The sequence below is a fragment of the Lepisma saccharinum genome, chromosome 26, assembly GCF_977018435.1.
Source record: "Lepisma saccharinum chromosome 26, izLepSacc3.1, whole genome shotgun sequence".
NCBI lineage: Eukaryota > Metazoa > Arthropoda > Insecta > Zygentoma > Lepismatidae > Lepisma > Lepisma saccharinum.
In genome coordinates this window covers 1,762,619-1,785,623 of record NC_139254.1, presented here as the reverse complement: position 1 = coordinate 1,785,623, position 23,005 = coordinate 1,762,619, and the positions used below count along the sequence as shown (strand labels likewise).

Here is a 23,005-nt window from a genome sequence, read left to right as displayed (position 1 = left end):
CACACAAGGGCAAATTGTGAAGAATATGAGAATAAAAGGAGAATTGCCAACAATGTATGCAGAAAGAAGAAAAAAGAATGGATAAATGATAGAATCAAAGAGATTGAGGAATACCATAGAAGAAAGGATTCAAGAAATTTTTTTAAGGCTGTGACATCTCATGTAAGGAACTACACTCACGCAACTTCATTATGTAAAGATGCATCTGGAGAAGTAATATCTGAGAAAGAAAAAGTATTACTCCGTTGGAGAGAGTACTTTCAGGAATTATTAAATTGGGAACACTTACCGTCTGAAGATGAAATACCCGAAAAATTGGAAAATGATACTGAAATTCCAATACCAACATATGAGGAGGTAAATAAAATCATAAAATCCTTAAAAATGAATAAGTCACCTGGTTCAGATAATATCACAGCAGAACTGATAAGACACGGAGGATATATGATAAGGAATAAAATTTATAATTTGATACTCAACATATGGAATAAAGAGGAAATGCCACAAGAATGGCTACATGGTATCATTTGCCCAATCTTTAAAAAAGGAGACAGGTTGCAGTGTAATAACTACAGACCAATTACGCTTCTGAATGTCGCATACAAAATCTTTGCAATTCTTCTACAAAATAGAATCTCTGAAATTACAGAAAACAAATTTGGTGAATATCAAATGGGATTTAGACCAAATAGATCTACAGTTGATAATATATTCATACTGCGACAAATATATGAAAAATGTTATGAATATAATATTGAATTGCATAACATATTTATAGATTTTATGCAAGCATTTGACTCAGTAAATAGAAATATAATTCCTACATGTCTAAAGAAAATTAATGTCCCAAACAAACTAATAAGATTAATAAAGTTGACATTACAAAACACTACAGCAGTAGTAAAAGGAAACAATGATTTTAGTCAGAAATTTGCAATAAATAGAGGAGTAAAACAAGGAGACCCATTATCAGCAACTTTATTTAGCATAGTCATGGATGAAATGATTCAGAAGTTGGAAATCAGAGGAAACATTTCAACAAGATTAAGACAGATCTGTGCATATGCAGACGATATAGTAATTACTACAAGAACTAAGCAATCAATGGTGGACTCACTAGTGAAACTAAAGCAACAGGCAATGAAATATGGACTAATATTGAACGAAAAAAAGACAAAGTATATGAGATGTACAAGAAGAAAAAGCCAACAACAAAAAGAGGATATAGATACAATGCACATAGAGCAGGTACAGTCATTTAAATATCTCGGGTCAATAGTAAATGGAAACAATGAAATCGAAGAAGAAATTAAAGAAAGGATTGCAGCTGGAAATAGAACATTTTATGCGAATAAGAGGATATTCCAATCAAAACTAGTTTCCAGAACAATAAAATTAAAGCTGTCTAAATCCATAATAAGACCTGTGGTTACATATGGCTGTGAAACCTGGGTGCTGAAAGAAGATATAATTCGAAAACTAATGATATTTGAAAGAAAGATATTAAGGAAAATATATGGCCCAACGAGACAATCTAATAATATATGGCGAATAAAAACAAACGAAGAGCTTGAAACATTAATAAAGAGTAAGAATATAAGAAGATTTATCAAAACACAAAGATTGAGCTGGTTGGATCATATTGAAAGAATGCCCGAAGAAAGAATTGTGAAACAAATTTACAATTGGAGACCTATTGCTACAAGATCACAAGGAAGGCCCAAAACCAGATGGATAGACGATGTCAGAAATGACATAAGAAAACTGAAGACACAGAACTGGAAGAAATGTGTGTTGAGTAGAGAAGAATGGAAGGATGTAATTGAGCAGGCCAAAGCCCATAAAGAGCTGTAGCGCCTTATAAGAAGAAGTGTGTGTGTGTGTGTGTGTGTATGTATGTGTGTTAGGGCGGCAGTTAGGAAACGCGAGTACCCTGTACAAACTATACTCGCGAGGCCCATATATATATATATACGACTTATTACTTTTCGACCCTTCCTTTTATAATTTATGATTAAAAAGAGGACTGTACTTACCACGGCCACTTATCCTGCGAGAATTTGGCATTGAAGCTGAAGCAGAACCCGTTCTCTGTGAACATCGGGACGAAGTGTTCGCAGCAGCTGTTTTGTTCCTTCCCCTTCCACACACAGTCCACGTACAGATCATCACAGCGTTCAACCACCTGCAGAAAAGGACAAGGAAGACATCAAAATCCGCCATGCAGCAGTTTTACCCATAGGCGTAGCTAGAACTTTATATTTGGGTGTGCACAAAGAAAAAAAATGCGGTCTTGTACCTTTTAATAGCATATTTTGCAACACAATCACTTGGCTCTTTAACAGCACTAATGCTTGTAAAGGAATATAAATTCACTAAATGACAGTGTTGAAAATTTCTGAATGTATGTAGTAGCCTAGAAGAAAATCAAATTTCATAGAAATTACACACACACAAAATGTTCATAAATGTTACAAACAAATACTACATCAAAATACACGTCATCTATAACAAGAGACGTCTGTCAAGATGTACAATGTTCATAAACCCATCACTAACTTCATTTACATAAATAGACGAAGCTTTTTCCTGTTCCACAAATAGCAAGAGCAGGGCTTCCAATGTACCCTGCATCTGAGTTGCTCTTAATTTAGTTTTAACTTGGGAAAGCTTGGAGAAAGCTCTCTCACACGTGCAGCTTGTGACAGGTATAGAAGTACAGAGTAGAATGCAGTAAATATCTTCTTTCTCCAATGACATCAAAAAATCGAAAATCTATAAACACCCGTTTCATCAGCGATAATGCACACGTTTGTACCAAGTAATGACATTTTCAACTTCTTACAAACTGTCGCTTATTTTCTCTCTTATTGAAATATCTGTCTTTAATTCTCTTTGAAAAGCAGCCCATTAGGGTGTGCCTAGGCACACCCGGCACACCCCGTAGCTACGCCTATGGTTTTACCCCATGAAGATGATTTTCATCGGTGCAGTGAAATTCAGGCAGAAACAAAAAGAGAAATATCATGATAACATTTTTTAAAAACCTGAGTAATTTGAAGGTTTTCGGCTCACATATGAAACTGATTGAGATATGAAAGATATGTTCCTTTCTGTCGTCTCAATTAAACCATAATTAAAAGTTTAAGCCTTGTTTCCATGTTAATAAGGCAGGGAGAAGAGAGGACTGGCGAGGAAGTGGAAAGGGGCGAAGGAAATAGATAAAGAAGGAGAAGAACAAATTATGAACGGGAATGGGAGGGGCTGAAAATCAACAAAGAATGGAAATGACTGTTAGAAAGAGTGGAAAGGATGAGAGAAAGGAAGGAGGAAAGAAGAAGGAAGAATAACGAAGATAGAAAAAAAGGAGGGAAGGAGGAAAGAAGATAAGTGAAGGAGTTGATAAGGCACAGACTCTCACCTGTCAGGTAGTGTCAAGATATTCCACTCTCAGGAACTCCTGACAGGAAATGTTCTCAGATAAGGACTGGCCCCTTCATGTTGTTTTGTGTATGGACCCTGTACTGGGAGTGTATATATAAGATGATGGTTGGATATTTCATCAATTTATTGTGAATATTCGTCTGACGAAGACCCTGTTAGAGGGTGGATATGTTACGTTTTTAGTGTATATTTTTTATACAATAAATTTTGCCTTGGTCATCATTCAACCTTGGCAAACCAAATATCATACTCCAGCTGTATGACCGATTCAATTATTGTTTCACGAAACATTACCGAACCCTAGCTAGAAATTCTTAAGCTCAGTGCGACAATATAACACGGTTCCTCTTTCAAAGAACTCACCTGCCCCGTTTTCTTGAGGTAAATATAATTATTTTAGTATCCCATAACAATAATTACGTGGATTTTATCTTCAGTGCAAATTTAACTGGTTAAAGTAATATTTACCAGTGACAAGAAGTTAGAAATGGCGATTCGATATATTTTTGTTCCAAATGATGCAACTGCTTTAATTTAAGCAGTATACCAACACTAAGTATTATATTTTAAGAAGTGATGTTATTAATGAATATCGAGCGCTTATGTCTTGTAATGCAGCTATAGTATAAAAATTCACATTCATCTCAGCAAAACGCCAAACACGCATTTCGGGAAAACATAATTGCGAGCGAAGCGAAAGCAGGCTTTCAAGAATATTAACTTAATGGGGTGTCAATACTTTCTTAAAATTCCCATATATTTAGTCTAATCCAGCTTTTCTTTTGGCTCGTTGGGGCTACAGCCGGATTGCGCACACTTTTCCGGTTTTATCAGTGGTATCTGATAAGCCGTTGACAAGCTGTCACAATGTACAGGATTGGGCACAAAAAAATGAGGCGATGTTGTGAGATGTAAAATGTTCTCAAGCCGTTCTCACTTCTGTTGTGTTTGTTTGTGTGTGTGCATGTGGACTTACACGTGTTTTTGCAGTCTTTAACCTAACATAACTTTTGAGTTTGAGTAAATTGGTATGATTTACTATTTTATTTCTAATTTCTATCTCTCTTCTTGTCTAAAGAAAAAAAACAGTTTTGCGCACAGACTTTAAAGCTATCAAAGTGGCAACGTTCGATCAAAATCTGTGCCAAAACATGTCAGCGAGATTTGTGCGCAATTCTGGATCTAAAGTGTGCGCAATTCGGTTGCGGCGGGCTCGTTTGGGGTCGAAAACGTGTGGACACCATATCGCTAAATACAGTATCAAAAATTTAATTTTCGAACTCTCTCTCCACTACACAAATCCCTTGACAATCTAAGATTTAGCACTTTATCAAGAGCTTCCTATCTCCCCCTTTAAATTTAATACTCAATCCTACCACCAAAATTTCCATGCCAATTTTAGACTTACTATTGATATTGACTCCTTCCAAAAAATAATTCTCAGTCTCCACACCAGAATTTCTGCAACAGTCTAAGATAATAGTCATACACACGAATTATATATCCCTTAATTTAATGGTCAATCCCCCTCTAACTAAAATACTCACCATAATCTAAGACCTAGAGTTGGATACTGTCCCCCCCACCCAACGTTTACTTCAGAATCCCATCCCCAGAACCCACGTGTCAATTAAGGCCTAATATGTAAGAATTGGATACCCCCCCCCCTTTCGGTAATAATACTTTCGGTAATAATCTGTGGCAATACCCTTAAATACTTTCGCCCGACCCTGTGGCCGAGTGGTTAGCACATCGCGCTGCGACGCCAAGGGTCCCGGGTTCGAATCCCGGTTGGGCTTGGTTGTTTGTGAATGTCCATTCATCAATTTCATCATTTCATCACTAATCCCCATCTTCGCAAATTAGCCAAGAGGCACAAAACGCGAAGTAAAATAAACTAAATCAATCAATCAATCAACCTTAAATACTTTCTTTTCTTCATCTAATGGATTAAATATAGTGCATTTAAGGTGTAAAATTTTTACATATATTTTGGAAAAATATATAAATGTTGAATTTTATATTATTTGAAATGGACAAAATCCCCCCCAAAATCTCGATGGCGCAGCCTGCGAAAAAACGCCTCCCACAAGGTAGACATCCCTGCAAATAATCACATTCACCAATCGGGATTTTTCGTTTGTAATTCACCATACAAGTACAAAGACATGTGCAATAATTACATATATTGAATAAAAATGTATAATTGTAGAATATACTAGGTAATATATTGGTACCAAAATGAGTAAAATATATTTTTAATTATAATTTTTTATATTTTTAAAATATTATTACGTACATAAACTGGTAATATTGTCGTAAAGTAAACAGTGCAGACTGACATTTTTTCTGACACCGGCAAAAGCGAAGAGGAGGACTGATCCGGTACCCTCCACAGGCAACATGAGGAAAGGGCCCTGAGCCCACGCAAGGAAGACTTCGCGTTGCGGCAAAGACTGACCGCGGGAGGAGGAGGAGGGTTTATGGTATGCCTGTTTAGCCGTCACAGTTGCCGGTGATCCTTACCGGATACAGATCAGTGTTGCCATATTCAATTGACAAAAAAGAGCTAAGTCGCCTAATCGGGTCTATCTTACTCCGAAGGTATCCAGTCACACTGGGGAACGATGGCGCAGTGGTAACGTCGCCGCCTTGTAATCAAGGGATCCCGGGTTTGGTACCCGGTGGAGGCATAAGTGGTTCGGATCCCACTTTAAACTGTCCCGATTAGCATTACTGTGAATGAAGTGGACTTAAATCGCCAAATCAAAATTTAAAAAAATCAAATCACACTGGGTGAAAAGCAAACTACCAAAAGATATTTTGTATTTACTCTAAATATCAGCGATTACGAAAGTCCTCTTTGTCCTTCTTCGACATCATGGGCGAGAAGGAGAGGAGAGGGTACGGTCAAGGGGTCAGCTGTCCTTCTAAAAATGGCAACCTAAAATTCTATATTTCACACATATAATATTACTTCGGTTACAGGAATTTGTGATAATTGTTGAAAGGGCCGATTGAGATTGACATACGTTGTCGCAGGAATGCAATAATTTTTTTGAGGTGATAGAACTGTTGTTGGGTGAAAACATTACTTACAAGCATAATTTCCCTATTGTTATCTTAGCACGCTCTGAATTGTCAGGTGTCGCAGGTTCGATACTCAGCAAGAAATGGTTATTTCAATGTTTGTTGTTATTATTTTACTTACATAATTATAAAAATTAATAATTACATACACAAAGAAATAATAATTTTATTTCAATAATTCACCATGCATTCTCATCGTCACGATTATCCTATAAAGCGAAAGCCTTAAAGGTAGCAAGGGACGTAAAATATATGAAATAATAGTGGTGTCAGAAATGAGATTTCAGTGGATTTAGCGAAACATGTGAGTGGGAGTAGTTAGGAAACAGATGAAGACTACATCTACTCTACATACGTCTTATTTGAAACGAAAAGTTTCGCGATTTGGGCAAATCTGGTTTCAAAAGAACTAAGATGGCAACAGTAGTAGAACTGGACTTCTTGCAGGTTCCGAAGGAAATATTGGGGAAGCGCCGATGCTGAGAGGGGAGAGGGCAAGGAGGGTGCTTCACGTGTTACAAAAGTAAACAACGGTTTGTGGGAGGGACTGTGCAGTGCGAGTTTTGTGAGTGGTGTCTTTCGTCTTTATGTTGTTTTCGGGCATTGTCTATTGAGTTTATTGAGTTTATTGAACAATTTTCACACCGAAAGTACCCCTGAGGGGCATTGGTGCATGTACATTACAAAATACAACATGTTGACATCGCACATAATATATACATATACATATATATATATCAATTTGGCAGATTTTTTTATAATATAACATAATATAATAGTAAAACATAGACTGACAAATTATTTTTGAAGTGAACTAGTGCTGTAAAAGTACATATTATCTAGTGTATACAATCTACATTTATTTTATAAAGTTATTTAATTCTTGAAATTCTTGAACTGAATATAATGTGTATTCCAATAACAATTTTTTCACTTTACTTTTAAAGATTGTGGATCTTTCAAAATTTTTGTAACTTTTTGGTAATATATTGTATAACTGGATGCCTGAGTAAAAAGGTCCCGTTTGGTATGCAGTTAGCCGCACTTTGGGAATGTGGAAGTTATCTTTTTGTCTGGTATTGTAATTGTGAGTGTCTATGTTCTTTGGATAGTTCGATTGTGTTTCGTGTATGAAAGTAAGTGTTTCAAGTATGTACAAACTTGGAAGTGTTAATATACGGAATTTTTTGAAAAGAGGTTTACATGTATCAGTTTTGTGTGCATTTGCCAAAATACGCAATGCTCTTTTTTGAATTTTAAAAATCCTCTGCGATTGAGCCGAGTTCCCCCAAAATTGGATACCATACCTCAAAATACTTTCGAAGTTTGAGAAATAGATGCCCTACTGTGAAATTATCTTGCTTAATAGAAGAGTTTTTGGCTCTAGATACACCAAATTTTATTATATTAGTTTTTTCGTTGTTCATAGAAAGTTTGTTTGCTGAAAACCAGCTTTGTAGTTCAGTAAGAGCTTCTTCCGTTTTTTGAATTAATGTTACATCGTTAACAGAATCTACCAAAGCCGTAGTATCATCAGCAAAAAGAGTAACTTGGGCAGTTTCAACATTTGCTGGAAGATCATTTATGAACAATAAAAACAATAGGGGTCCTAGTATCGATCCTTGAGGGATTCCAATAACCACATCTTTCAATTAGGAGTAATATGTTGTTTGCGTCCCATTATTGGATAAGCTATTTATTGCAACGCTCTGTTTTCTATTCGATAAATAGGATTCTATTAATTTATTTGATAGACCGCGGATTCCGTAGTATTTTAATTTCTCTAGTAGTATGTGATGATTCACACAGTCAAACGCTTTTGATAAATCACAAAAAATTCCAACAACAGAATACGTTTTGTTTATGGCGGAAAGAATATTATCAATTACATAAAAAATTGAATTTTTTGTTGTTTTCGATTTCACAAACCCATTTTGTTGCTTTATGAGTATCCTTTTATCTTCTGCATACTTTATTATCCTATTATAAATTAATTTTTCGAAAATTTTTGAAAAAATTGACAATAAGGAAATTGGTCTATAGTTTTCAATTTTTGTTTTATTTCCTTTCTTATATAAGGGTATTACTTTTGATATTTTTAGACAATCTGGAAAGCTACCATTTTCCATACACTCGTTAATTAATTTAGCCAAAGGCTCGTTAATGTACATGCAAATCTCTTTGATCACGTTAATCGGCATTGAATCTAGCCCTGTTGACTTTTTGTTTTTCATATTTCGAATTATGTTGGAAATTTCTTCGTCTGTAGTAGGGGTCATATAAAAAGAATGCGTGAAAGATCTTTTCACGTTATTTAACTTTTCTTTGTATGTGTCCGTTACGCTGATGTTACGTTGCAGGTTAAGTGCTACATTAACAAAATAATTATTAAAAGTATTAGCTATTTTTTGAGGATCTGTCTCTATTACATTACCTGCTTCTAATATGATATCTTGATTCGTGGTCGTTTTTTTTACCTGTTATATGATTAACTATTTTCCATAGTTCTGCAGTTTTGTTTTCTGAATTATTCAACTTTTTATCAACATACAACTGTTTGCAATGTTTTAATGTTTTCTTGTAATTTTTGTTGAACTGTTTGTAATGATCTTTAAGGGTAGGGCTGTTTGCATATTTACTCTGTTTATGCAATGATCGTTTTAATTTGCTAAGATTTTTAATTTCCTTGGTTATCCATAGGCAATTGGTTTTGTTGTGAACTCGTGCTTTTTTTATGGGAAAACATTTATTAAAATGGTATCTTACAGTATCAAGAAATTTTTCGAATTTCGCGTTTACGTTTACAGCCATATTGTTTATAAAATCCCATGTTTCTGATTTAAGCGCGTTTCTGAATTTTGAAATGTTCTCATCATTGTTTGTAGGTCTAATAACTCTGAATTTTACGCGTGGTTTATGATTCCGCTTGTCTTCTATTACGTTTACCTTAATAAGCTGAGAATCATGGTCAGAATTTCTTAATTAAGAATTAATTAACAAGCGAAATGGAGCTTGCTCCGAGTTCCGAGGTGGCGGGTTCATCCTATCTGAACAGTGTGTGTAATTGTGCGATAGAAGATATTTTGAAGCAATCTTTCTGTTCGTTCTTTGGCAGAAAAAAGCGAAATTGTGGGGAAAGGGAGGCCAAAGCCTATTTTGAACGATTTAAAAACCAAGTCGTCTGCTGGATATGACCGACATTTCAATGTTTCGTGGTATAACGACTATCCGTGGTTATATGGATGTGCGCAGTTGTCGAAACTTTTTTGTTGGCCATGTACTCTATTTTCGGGTGAAAAAAATGTGTGGAATTCAGGTGTGGATAACATGGACCATGACCATGACGCACCCAAAAATTCAAATTCAAATGAAAAATTTCACTTTATGACAGCATCATAGAACTTTTTTTTGATTTGATTTGATTAATTTTGCTTCGCTTGTGCCACTTTTGGCTAATTTGCGAAGATGGGGATGAGTGATGATATGTAGTGTTGTCCACGGGACGAGACGGGACCGGCTTTTAAAAATTCGAGACGAGACGAGATTGACCATGTGTCCCGAGACAAACGAATATTTTCGAGACGAGACAGCATTTCCAAGAGACGAGACAGGCCAAAGTCTCGTCTCGTGGGCAACACCAATGATATGATGAAATTGATGAATATACATCACAAACGTCCATGCCCAAGCCAGGATTCGAACCCGGGACCCCAGGATCATATAACTATTTTCAAAGAAGAGTCGTCGGATTGATCTGCTCTATAAGTAGCCTTCGATGTTTCTGTAAGCATCAAATTACGTATTATTGGGTCAACAACCAATGTTTGAGATTTCACTTCAGTCCTTATGTCAACATTTTTTCCTGATTAATAACTTTATCAAAATCTAGTATTGAATTGCAGACGTACCAGATTAATATTATATGAACTAATTGGAAGACATTGTGGGGGGGGGGGGATGAGGTGGGGAGGCGCCCAAGTCTTACGGCTCCTCCGTTAAATGTCCTACTAATAACCGGTAACACTTTTAAAAATCCCACGCAGCGGCGTGCCCAGGATTTTCGAAAGGGAGGTGTTATGTGTACATATTTTAAGTAGACAGTCCTCATTTTGCTATATTTGACTGCCTTTGGCGTTATATTTTTAGTAATACTGGACCAAAGGGGGTTTATAACCCCCACCAACCCCCTCTTGGGCACGCCACTGGGCATACACAATAAATAAGAATTGTTGCGGTTGTCTGGGCATGGATGTTTGTGAGCGTCCTTTCATCAATTTCATCATATCATCACTCATCCCTATCTTCGCAAATTAGCCAAAAGTGGCACAAAAAGCTTTTTTTTTTTTTTTTTAATGTGTTGTGTTTGTATCGTGCAGGTCTTTTTACAACCTGCACTTTTATTTTTTCCTAAGGGGCTATTTACACACCTTTTTTTAATTTTGAGTCAGAATTTTAGATAAGGGTCTATTTCCCCGTATACATAGAAGGGTGCAAAATGGCCTTAAGTGCCGACGCACCCAAACAATTTTAAATCAATCAATCAATCAACAAAAAGCGAAGTAAAATGCAATGTAATGCAAATAAATAAATAAAAAGGTAGTCACTCACCTCGTACAGAATCTCCTTGAGGTTGTCCTCCGGAAGTTTTAGGGCCTTGACTTTGTTCTCGTCGAACTTTTGAAACTCGTGAAGGTTGAAGTAAGACAAGTTGGCCACTTGAGTGACGAAATCTCTGTACTCTTGCAACGTGTCATTGCTCGCGTCCGGCCACTTCCTACAAAGGAACAACTACGGTAAGACATACTGTCAACTTGGGCATGGCTATTTTTTACAACTAATGGTAAACCAATATCATACATAATAAGCTACCTCTTGATGTTATAAATATGCCTGTGAATATATTTAAACTAACTGTATGACTGGTTTCTTGCTGCACCATTTTGCTCAATACACGACTTTTTTAAAATTAAAAATATTGTATTATAGTGCAAAAAAAACACAATTGTGTCTCTGTTATCTTACAATGTATTTCACATATATTTTGTTTCTTGACGTTGTATATTGCTGTACCTACAGTACAAGCTTAATGGCAATAAAATATTATTATTGTTATTGGTTCGAGGGCTTTTCAATGCTTAAAGTGGTTTCAGTTAATAGTCGGAACGCTAACCACAAATTAATATACATGAGTATTACTGCTGCTGTTACTACAGTACTACTGCTACTGCTGCCGCTGTTGTTACTACTACTATTACTACTGCTGCTGGACCTCCCCGATAGCGTAGTGGTTACGTCGTCGCCTTGTAATCAAGAGTTCCCGGGTTCGATACCCGGTGGAGGCACATATATGTCCATTTCCGATTACCCTTCTGTGCATAAAGTGGACTTAAAACACAAACTCAAATTCAAAATACTGCTTCTGCTGCTGCAACTATTACTACTACTACCAGCACTAATAATAATAATAATAATAATAATAGTTTTAAGTGCTGAGCACAGTAGCTATATGACCTAATACAGCACTAAGTCTAGTAAAAAAATTAGAAAATTGTATATATAAAATATGTACGATGTAGAATAATACATTGATAGTAACATTAAATTTCAAGATTTTAAAACAAGATCTTCTACTCTAATAATTAAAAAATGGCCAGATACACCATCATGTCAAATTTGTACAATGTTAACATACTAAAGTTATTATACTAATAACAGTAATGTAATTGTTATAAATACATATTAAAACAGCAGTTTTTTTATTATTATTAATCATCATCATCATCAGTGTTTTTCTAGCAAGGAAGGTTTCGGTACTCTTCAAGTTTGTTATTATTATTTAGTATTGTATTCATCGTAAGAACTACCCTAAATACTGTGCAATGCCCATAAAAGAAGGTGCGTCCATGTAGACACACACACACACACACATTTTCTTCATTAGAACAAAATGTTTTTAGTTCTATTCTCATAATAAAGTGATTCCGGTACGGCATATGATTGCGCCGCTCTCCATAGCAGCGTGTTACGACACTAGGGGTCGAATCCCTGAATGGGCATGGTTGTCCATTGTGAGTGCCCTTTATCACTTTCAGCATATCATCACTGAACTTCATCTTCGCGATTAGCCAAGAGTAGCAGAAAAGAGAAGTAAAATAAAAAATATCAATCAAATGGCATATCATTGCGTACCGCCAGAAAATATATAGATTATTATTATTATTATTATTATTATTATTATCATTATTATTATTGCACCAAAAATAAATATATAACTTTTCTAAATTTACGAACCGGAAAGGAGACAAATTTAGAACAAGAACTTTATCAAGAATTAATGTGACAAAGAATGGACTTTTGTATAGTATATTATGCAAATAAAATCGGTGTCTTACGTCACAGCAAGAACTGACTTCCGGCACCAAACCAATTCGCCGAAACGGAGTTCCGTTGCTTTCCGGTTAACTTTAAGCCCTGGGATGAACAAACTCAAACGCTAATTTGATTTTGCTTTCATTTTTGTAGTTTTTGCATGTAATATTTCACAAATTTGCCATTTTGAAATTGTTATTCGTGGTTCGCAATTTCAAAATGTTCCTGCTCGCCTGCTTATCAGTCTTCGGGCGTGGATTTTGTTCTAAATAACTAAATCGATCACATGAAAGAGTGGGATGCATAAATATTATCAAGCAAATTGTCCATCACCATGTTTCTTCTCGTTATTTTACCCAATGCAAGTTTCAAAATTGAAACAGTAAAAAAAAGCTGCTGGCAGCCTTTGAACGATCATACGTAAAACTCCAGTCCTTAACAACACGTAGGATGCAAGATAAAAATTAATGAAAATACTAGTGGACAATTTGCGGAGTAATACTTATGTATCCCACTGCGCAACGTTGTAAGTAACGTTTCTGCTGATAGATGCGTATAGACGAGAAACAGTGGTATTAGTTGCACTTTTACGGACAGATGGCACCGTGAAACTTCCGTTTGGAGTTTTGACTTTACTTTTTGAATTACCCTCGCATATAAATATTTGGGGGGGGGGGAATTCCATGAGAAAGTGCCCTAGAATCTCAGTCTTTAAAAATAAATGCAATGCTGTATCTTTTATTTTAATTTTTTAATTTATTCTATCTTGTAATTCAACAATCTAAAATTGTCATTTGATAAAAATTATAAAGTATTATTTTATATATATATATATATATATATATATATATATATATGTGTGTGTGTGTGTGTGTGTGTGTATTATATTATATATACATAGTTAAGTTAAAAGATTCAAGGCATTTTACATATTGTTAGTTTATTTTAACTTTTTTGCCGGCCCCGTGGCGGAGTGGTTAGCACATCGCGCTACGACGCTACGGGTTCCGGGTTCGAATCCTGGCCTGGGCATGGATGTTTGTGAGTGTCCATTCATCAATTTCATCACATCATCGCTCATCCCCATCTTCGCAAATTAGCCAAAAGTGGCACAAAAAGCGAAGTAAAATAAAGCGACTCAGTTTATTTTAACATTTTGATTTGCTTTTGTTTTGTATTGTGTCTCACTCGCGACACCAAAAAGCAATCCCCTTCCTAGAATATTCAAAGGCCAAAGGTCAATGACCTTCGCTCTTTGTCTTAAATAATTTATTTTCCATCATTTGACAATTCACAGAAATTAAAATAAAGACATTAAGTAAAGAGGCAGTGTTTTATCTGTCCCACCCATGACACAAAATTGTTCACTTATAGCTATAATCAACAGTGTTTAGTTTCATATTTCATTGCACGGAAGCTTTAAAAAGTGTTGCTGAACTATCAATAGAATAGTTCGTTGAATGGCAAAAATGTATTCTGTGTGTCCCACTCGTGACAACGGAATGCACCCCTTACTTCTGAGCAAGGAGGCCTGATTCAAATCACATTAAATAAATTATTTATAGAATAACGTACATAAAAATTTGGTATATATCAGAGTCACTTTTGGTGAAATTATGTAATCATTGAATAGTGTTTATTAGGCTCTAAGATAGTACATAAAGTACATGTACTGATGGTGTGAAGCTCATGCGAAAGGTAATGTAAACACACATTTAAAATTAATATAATTTTTATAGGCAAAAATAGCAAACATTTTGTATGGAATAATATACAAAATACTAATCATGTTAAACCGTCATTATCATTAAACTGTAAACAAACATGGCAGCTGCTATTTTTCAAACTACCATTAAACAAATCCAAAATTCATCTACAAAGTCTTTAAAAATATTTAAGGAAATTTTAAGTTATAATTTTAGAGTACATCGAGAATATTTTATTATCACTGGAAGAAATGTTACTGAAATTACTACAGTTTCATTAATACACTCAACAAACAATTCCATAGTAGGTACAGTGGCATCCATGGGTATACCAAGCAAATTGTCCATGACTATTTTCATTAACTTTTCTCTTACATCCTATTTGTTTTTAAGCGATGTATTTTTATGTATGCTGGTGCAGAAGTTTTCTGCAGCTTGTTTTGATTTTTCTTTTAATTCTTGAAGCTCTTATTGGGTCGGATAAAGTGCTCGAACATCGTGATGGACAATTTGCACGGTAATACTCACGGATCCCACTGTACAGTGTCAGGAACAGAAAAATGTATATTAGCTAACATAAATTTTTTTATTTGCTATTATCTAACTGTTCAAATATTTTACAGAGCAGTTTACTAGAAGAAGCCTTTCTACAAGAAACATATATCTATCTATATGTATGGAACCAAAAACCATGCAAGCAATTTTAAGCGTGTTTTTTTTAAAATAAAATAATCGATTTAAATAAATAAAATCCGATTTTAATCAAGATCAACAAAAAATATTTAAAAAATAAAAATCATGATTTATATCCACCCTGCGTCTGGGTAATCAGGGACTCGAATTCCAATGGAGTCACATTGCACCGCGGTTCACATATACGAGTATATCCCACTTAAAACTTTAGGTTTAGCCCCGATTGGCCAGACAAACTTTGACAAGCTTTTTACTTACTTGGCAATATAGGCCTCCATACGTTCTTGGCTGACTGGGTACTCCGTGCAGACTGTGATGCCCGGGAACACGACGTCCCAGTTGTGAAAGTCAGTGTCCAAGCCAGTGATGGTGGGGTTCGTCTGGAACTTCTCCCAAAGCGACACAATGATGATTGATGTGGCTGTTGCTCCGATGGCACAAAAACAGAACCACATGAACCTTGAAAGAGGAAAACGAAGTCATTAGACATCGTTGTTGTTGAGTTGGTGTTTTAAGTCCACTTTATGCACAGTAAGGCTAATCGGGACTGGACCTACAGGATCCGAACCACTATGTGCGTCCACCGGGTATCGATCCGTGGACCCCTTGATTACAAGGCGGCGACGCTACCTCATTATAGATCGTGTTTTATCAGTAAAGCGGTGGCGCAGCCACAGGAGGGGGGTGGGGTCAAACATTGACAGCCAAGGGCACCTGCAGGGGGGCACAGAGGGACAATTGCCTCCCTCGATTTCTGCAAATAAAAAATCATTTCGTAAAATTTTCTTGCTCGTTTCGCTCGCATTATCTACTTTTCTTACAGTCTCATCAAGTTAAGAGCCGTAGCTAGGGGGCGGCGGGAGTCAGCCCTGGACGCCGAACGATCTAAATCAAAAAAGTTGTAAAAAAGATAATGCCATGGCGCCCCGTGAAATTATTTCATCCCTATTAAATCAATATTGATTTCAGTTTGCAAAAAATTGGATCTAAAAATGTTCTTTCTCGTTTCGTTCCCAATTTAATTATTTTGTGTAATGCATTGCAAATTACCAGAGAGAGAAGTACGACTTCTCTTAATTGATTTTGTCTTAAATGCATGTTTTTGAGGAAATGGAGCGTGCACATTTGAGAGAAAATTTATTTAATTTTTGCTCTTGGTTTCTTATGAGTTGGATGAATTGATTATGCAATGTATTTAAATAATATATGTTGTGTATATATGTATTAAAGAAACTTTGAATGCGTACACAATTTAGTGTTAACCTGTTGCATATGTATTTTCTCATTATACGTCGCTCCATGTTGCATATATGTGAAACATATGTTGTACATGAAAGTTATACATGTTTATGTACTAAAATAATTATATTCAAAATGCACTCATCATGCATTTGCTGCTTTTCAAAAATACAGTGGGTGTGCTTGTTTAATGTTAATGTAAAATTGATCGTTTTGAAGAAAAATAATTCAAATGGTTTCTTCCAACACAAATTCTTTAGCCTCTCTTTGCGTAAATTACAAGGATAATAACGTCTTTGATACTACAGTACTACCACGTACCACTTATAATAATAGTAATAATAATTATTATTATTATAATTATTATTGGTACGTTATCCTCGTACTTGCCCCCCCCCCACCAAAATATCGTGATTGCGCCTCTGAGTAAGGCCAGGATTTCTATGTAGGCAAAACATAATGTGGAGAAGAAATCGCTGAAATATATGATGAAATGTGTGGAAATATATAAGTATATTAAAATATCTAATAATAACAATAATAATGACGACATTCAGCTCATATACTGTATTCTGTGTGACAGAAGAGGGATGTATAATACTTACCACAGGGCCGAAGTCCTGTTGTGTTGAATATAGTATACACCAAGATAATGTAAATAGTGTTAATAATGATGTTAATGTTACATAAAATAATGTTAAATTTTAATAATGTAACAACTTAATATAAATACAGATAAAACTCACTTACAGTCAAGTCTAGTAAAATATAAAGTTTTACAGAATTTTGCCACTAGTAACATCATATGAATCGAAAAATATGTCCAAATCATGCACTAGGAATAACTCATTAAACGATTCCTCAACTCTTACTATTGGATTGTTTTTGGGTATGTTTAACTTTGAGAATGACGTGCAGAAAGGTGTCCTGTTCGTCGCTGTAAACGGTGTTACCTAGAAGTTTATTTTCTCTAACAGCTCAGACCATAGCCAACCTTGTCTTCAAGTAAAAGTATTAGATGAAAATCTTCTGTCTTTCAACGTATTGAGACCGAAATGGTTACATAACGTTACATAATATCTATTATGATATTCTACAGGGTGGCTCAAAAAGTCACTTAACATCCCCGGTACAGAGTTGAGTTGGTGTTTTAAGTCCACTTTATGCACAGTAAGGCTAATCGGGACTGGACCTACAGTTTAAAGTGGGATCCGAACCACTTGTGCCTCCACCGAGTATCGAACCCGGGACCCCTTGATTACAAGGCGACGACGCTACCACTGCGCCATCGGGGAGGCCCTTACACCCCCGGTACAAGGCCACTGCAGCGCGCAACATGGAAATGGTGATGACCAATCGTTATCAGGCCAAGGGGGAACCACATTGATGTATCCAATCAAAATCTTGTGCAATGGCATGCGAACTTCTCTCCCTAGACGTCACTTTGATCTCGATGCGTTACCGATGCGCTAAACAAATTTTAAGGCATTTTTCTAACACCTCGAAAAGGAGCAAATTGGTACAAGAATTCAGTCATAACTTTTTACTGGTTAAAGATACATTAAAAAAAAACCTTCACCATTTCATTCCTCGTGAAATTCTAGTCTGATTTGATATATCATATCACCCCCTTCCCATTAAAAATTCTGAAGTTGAATTCAAGATGGCGGACATCAAGATGGCCGCCGACCGCGCGGGTGGCCTCAATGTGGTTCCCCCTTAGCCTGGCAAAGATTGGTCATCACCATTTCCATGTTGCGCGCTGCAGTGGCCTTGTACCGAGGGTGTTAAGTGACTTTTTGAGCCACCCTGTATATTGCTTTCAAAACAAAATCGTTTCACGATTTGCATTTGTATCTCTCCGTTTTCTGTTTGTTTCGACCGTATTCTTTCTCTCTCTATCTCCTTCCAGCCTGTTTTTCTTCCACATTTCCCTTTTTATCCCTCTTTCACTTTTCTATTCTCTCTCTCTCTCTCTTGATTCTATCTTTCTTTCCCTCCCCTCTATTCTTTATCTCAATCGTATTCTATTTGTCTCTGTTTTCCCCTTTTCTCTCACTTTCTGGCTTCTTTTACTCCTTCGCTTCTCTCTCTCTTTTTCTGCGTGCTCGTCTGTGTTGTCGCCCTTATTTTCTTCTCTATAAAGCACTCCATTCTCATGACCAGTGTTGCCACAATCTGAGGGCACAATTTCCCTTCCCAAGGGGCAAAATTTCCCTTTTAGGACCAATTTTTCCCTTCACCTAAACAAATATAATAATAATAATTATTATTAGGAGTGCCCTATTAGTAGCAACAGTAGTAGTAATATTTCCGTTGGTCCATGCTCGTATGAATAAAAAATGAAACAAAATGTTCACATACATGTCAGTTTCATCGCTTCCTGGTCAGATGCCCCAGGATTGAATCCTGGTCAGGAATCCAATAACTTGTTAATTCTTATCGATACAATTATCCGAAGATACAGAAAAGCGACGTACAATAAATTTAAATGGAATAGAAGTAGATACAGGCTTGTATTCAAGGGAGCAGAAATAAGAAGGAACAGAAAAAATGAAAATGTGGATATGAAACTGGAGCTTATAATGTAGTCAGATGTCATAAAATTTCCCTGAAATTGTGGCATTTTTCATCGAAATTCCCTTTTCCCTTTTGGATAAATTTTCGGTCCAAATTTCCCTGCAAAAGGGAAATTTCCCTTCATGTGGCAACACTGCTCATGACTAGGACCAGGGACTTTATCATGACTAGGTTTTGGTTTGGTTTTGTTTGAGTTGGTGCTTTAAGTTCACTTTGTGCACAGTAAGGCTAATCGGGACTGGACCTACAGTTTAAAGTGGAATCAGAACCACAATGTGCTTCCACCGGGTATCGAACCCGGGACCCGTTTTATCATGACTAGGGGACGGATTTCTAGGAGCTAAAAAAGGGAGGCATAATTATTAATTAGTAATAATTTCATGAAATAACTGGTTTAGATGCAATTTACATACAAAAGTTACTTATTTTAGTGCAAATAAAAAGACATACAATTTGTCTGATATAAAAACTTTATCATATTTTGGAACATTGCAGCACCATATACTTTTCAATGTTCTCAGTGGTGGAGTTCATCCAGGCGTCCGTGAGTGGGCGCTTGTACAGTCACGGACAATTCTGTGTTGTAACAATCCTATTAACTTCAATGTGATCGTTACAACCCAGAAGTGTCCATGGAGAACCTTTTCTCTATGTCGCAAACGTCACAAACGCTACTGTTGCTGATTCCCAAGGCAGGTTTGGTTCTCCCCGGGACGCATTGGCAACGCCGTCGCCTTGGAACGAAGAGGTCGCAGGTTCAATATTCGTTGGAGGCACATACTGGTTAGAATCCCATTTTAAACTGTAGATGAAGTGCCAGTATCACACCCGGTGGAGGCATATAGTGGTTCGGGTCTCACTTTAAACTGTAGGTTCAGTCCCGATTAGCCTATCTGTGCATAAAATGGGCTTTAAAATGTTATTTTTAAAGTTACGCATAAGGTTAAAAAGCCGTTTTTCAAGTCAAAATAGGGCTTTTAGGCGTTTATTGGAATTTATAGTTCATTTAGGCATTTTTATACAACTTTTCCGGAATATCTGGAGTAGCGACGCGCAGAGGCGAAAGCTTGTGGGCGGGGCCAGACTAGGTGGGGAAGGGAGCGATTGGCTAGTCGAGTGGCCCCCTCCCGCGCGACACCTCCCCTCCGCGCGTTCATTGGACGACGCACACACGCGCAACGTGCGCCCAGGACGAGTTCGCGTTCTCTTACTCCAGACATTCCGGAAAAGGAATATAGGTCCTATAGAATATCAGTAGAGGGGTGCTGTGTACATGAAACGAAAAGATCTCTAAATAGGATACGTCTAGGATGTAGCAAAAAAAAAAAAAAAAAAATAGGTATGGACCTAGCAAGCATGACATAAACATGTTAATGTGTGTAAACTAAGGCTGCATCTATTTAATTTTGATAACTCCTTGAAAGAAAATTATCTGTGGCCACCCACGTGCTCAAAATATTGTGGTATGTTCATAAATGACCGTTCATTCATGTAGTTACACGAACTCCTATTCCTAAAATACAAATTACTCTCCTATAAAAAGATGCCGGTACGACGTACCTTTGCGTACCGCCAGAAAAAAGCCCCGGTTATTTTTCAATTGTAAACACCGGCCACAGGCTCATGGATAGAAATATCTCAATATATAAGTATAAGTGAGGTTCATTGTTGTTACTTACTATTACAAGAAAAAAAATGTTTGTGCAGTTTCAGTTTATATACACGCTTGTCTCATTAATTAACTAACCATTTCCTCTCTTGCTACGTTACTAATGGTTTCGGGTTCGAATTGCGGCATGAATGTTCTTTATATGTGCCTCTGCATCAATTTCATCCCTCATCCTGATCCTTGCGATTACCCAAAAAGTAGCAGAAAAACGAAAACCAATAAGTCAATCATTTACTCTATTAAATTACCTTTCATTCTCTTTAAATTTATTAACTATGAAATGAAAACCGTGTAACTCGGTGTGTTTTCGTGTTGTATATATTATCGAATGTTCTCTGCACACTTCGCATCGCAATGGCAAATGCAAACTGGAATGCTACATGAATTCTTCTGTGTAGAGTACTGTCTGCTATTAAAAATGCTATAAGATTTTTTGGAAGCATTTACGTAGCATTTATGCTAGCAAAGACAATAAAGGGTCAATCCATATCAGCACTGGTTCCTTCACCATTTTTTCAAAAAAAAATTTTCTTTTCAACTGATGTTGAATTTTGATGAAAAATCCAAGTTTAGGATTTCCTTAGTAGGCAAGTAATGCAACAGAGCTATATATTTTTTAATATTTTAATTTCTTTTATATTTTCTGCTAAATCTTTGGATGCATATGTTTCCTCTAAAAAAATATAGCTCTGACATTACATTAGTTCCCTACTAAAAAATTCTAAACTTTGAGTTTTAGTTTAAGACTGAATATAAGTTTTGGCCCTAAATCTCAGCCATTTGCAACAGAGATGGTGAAAAATAGGCACACAACATAAATGTAGCTTAAAATGTACTGAAAACAATATTATTCTACCCCGCTTTCTGTCATTTTTCTTAGCTGAGTCATCTTAATTATCGCAACTGTCTGAAAAGGACAAGAAGTGCCGGAAGTCATGAAATACAAATGGCCATTTTCAAACGAAGTCAAGTTTTAGAAAAATAATGGCTGTTTTCATTGGACGTCCGCAAGATTTTTTCCAAGGAAGAACAAGCAAGCAAGGTATTTTTCCAAGGGGGGCAAAGGAGGCATATTTTCCCCCACAATACTCATGCCTCCTCAAAAAATACTGTTTCAGTCTGAAATTATCATGTTCCTTCAACGCACTTATAATAATTAACATAAATTACTGCGACTGAAATTAAATTATGTGTGAAATATATAATTTTAGGTCGTGGCCGTGGCCCCCATTGCAACCCCACCCCTTCTGGACGTCCATGCCTGTTTTGAACTACCCTTGAATCAACCAAAAAATTATTTTTTTAAAAAATGGACGAGTATGAAATTGGTTTTTTTTTTTTGGACCGTTTGGTATGGATTGACCCTGAAGGAAACTCTTCTGTCTAAAGCGAAATCTTACCTTTCGAGAAAGTGTCGCCCTTCTTCGGCGATGTACCTCACCCCATGGAGGGTACTGTTGTCGAAGAACTCCCTGTACTGAAATCTCCAACTGGTTTTCAAAAGTTCAAACTTATGATTCTCCTCATCGGAGTAAGGGTCCCTTTTACGATACGTGTATCGTTCCATGGTCAGAACTTACAACAGCTCAACACGATGGGTGCACAACCTGCTTTGTGAATCCGCGCAAGCGAAGAAATTTCAACCCATTCCCACGACTGCTGCGGTCATTGTCACTGACGCAATCGCTTTCCAGACTTCTAACTCGTTGGACGCCGCGCTGTGGACTGTCCAGCAAGGCCACAGTCGATTGTTTCTCGATGCGGGAAACAATAAAAGAAAACGAATCGTTAAGGCGGCGATCGACTGTTGATAAATGATAATTATGTCGCTATGAAAGTTTCGGACTGGCTTTTCTCTATCTTGACGAGCCGTAAATATATGACGTCAAATGTATAGGGACATAACAGAATTTCGTAACTTGAATCAATGTCTGTTTAGGCTGCGCAAAGAGATACAATTTCTTGAGTTTTGCGCAGAAAATTTATACCTCACAGTCGTACACAGAGCAATACATATTCATTCATTCATTCCTTTATTTTGAACCTAACAGCTTTTATGCATTAATACAATACACATATAAAATGTACATAATTGTTTTACATTAAAATTATCAGTTTTCCCCCCTATTTTACAGATATTCGATTAAAAGAAACACTTTGCCTTTTACAATTGTATGTTACACTTCCTTAAAAATGATAACAAACTATAACCAAA

At 36.4% G+C, this 23,005-nt stretch overlaps 1 protein-coding gene across 2 annotated transcripts in view; it reads right to left on the bottom strand.

Annotated features, from left to right (window-relative positions):
• ppk23 (amiloride-sensitive sodium channel pickpocket 23) overlaps positions 1-22,626 on the bottom strand; it is a 64,376-nt gene extending 41,750 nt beyond the window's left edge. For both annotated transcript variants that reach the window (XM_083112816.1, XM_083112817.1), the window contains exons 1-4: positions 22,191-22,626; positions 15,561-15,761; positions 11,143-11,308; positions 2,037-2,185 (exon numbers count right to left, since the gene is read on the bottom strand). In XM_083112816.1, the coding sequence (XP_082968942.1) occupies positions 2,037-2,185; positions 11,143-11,308; positions 15,561-15,761; positions 22,191-22,357 (683 nt within the window). In that variant the 5' untranslated portion in view covers positions 22,358-22,626. The remainder of the gene's footprint in view (positions 1-2,036; positions 2,186-11,142; positions 11,309-15,560; positions 15,762-22,190) is intronic.
• Between the last annotated feature and the right edge of the window lie 379 nt (positions 22,627-23,005).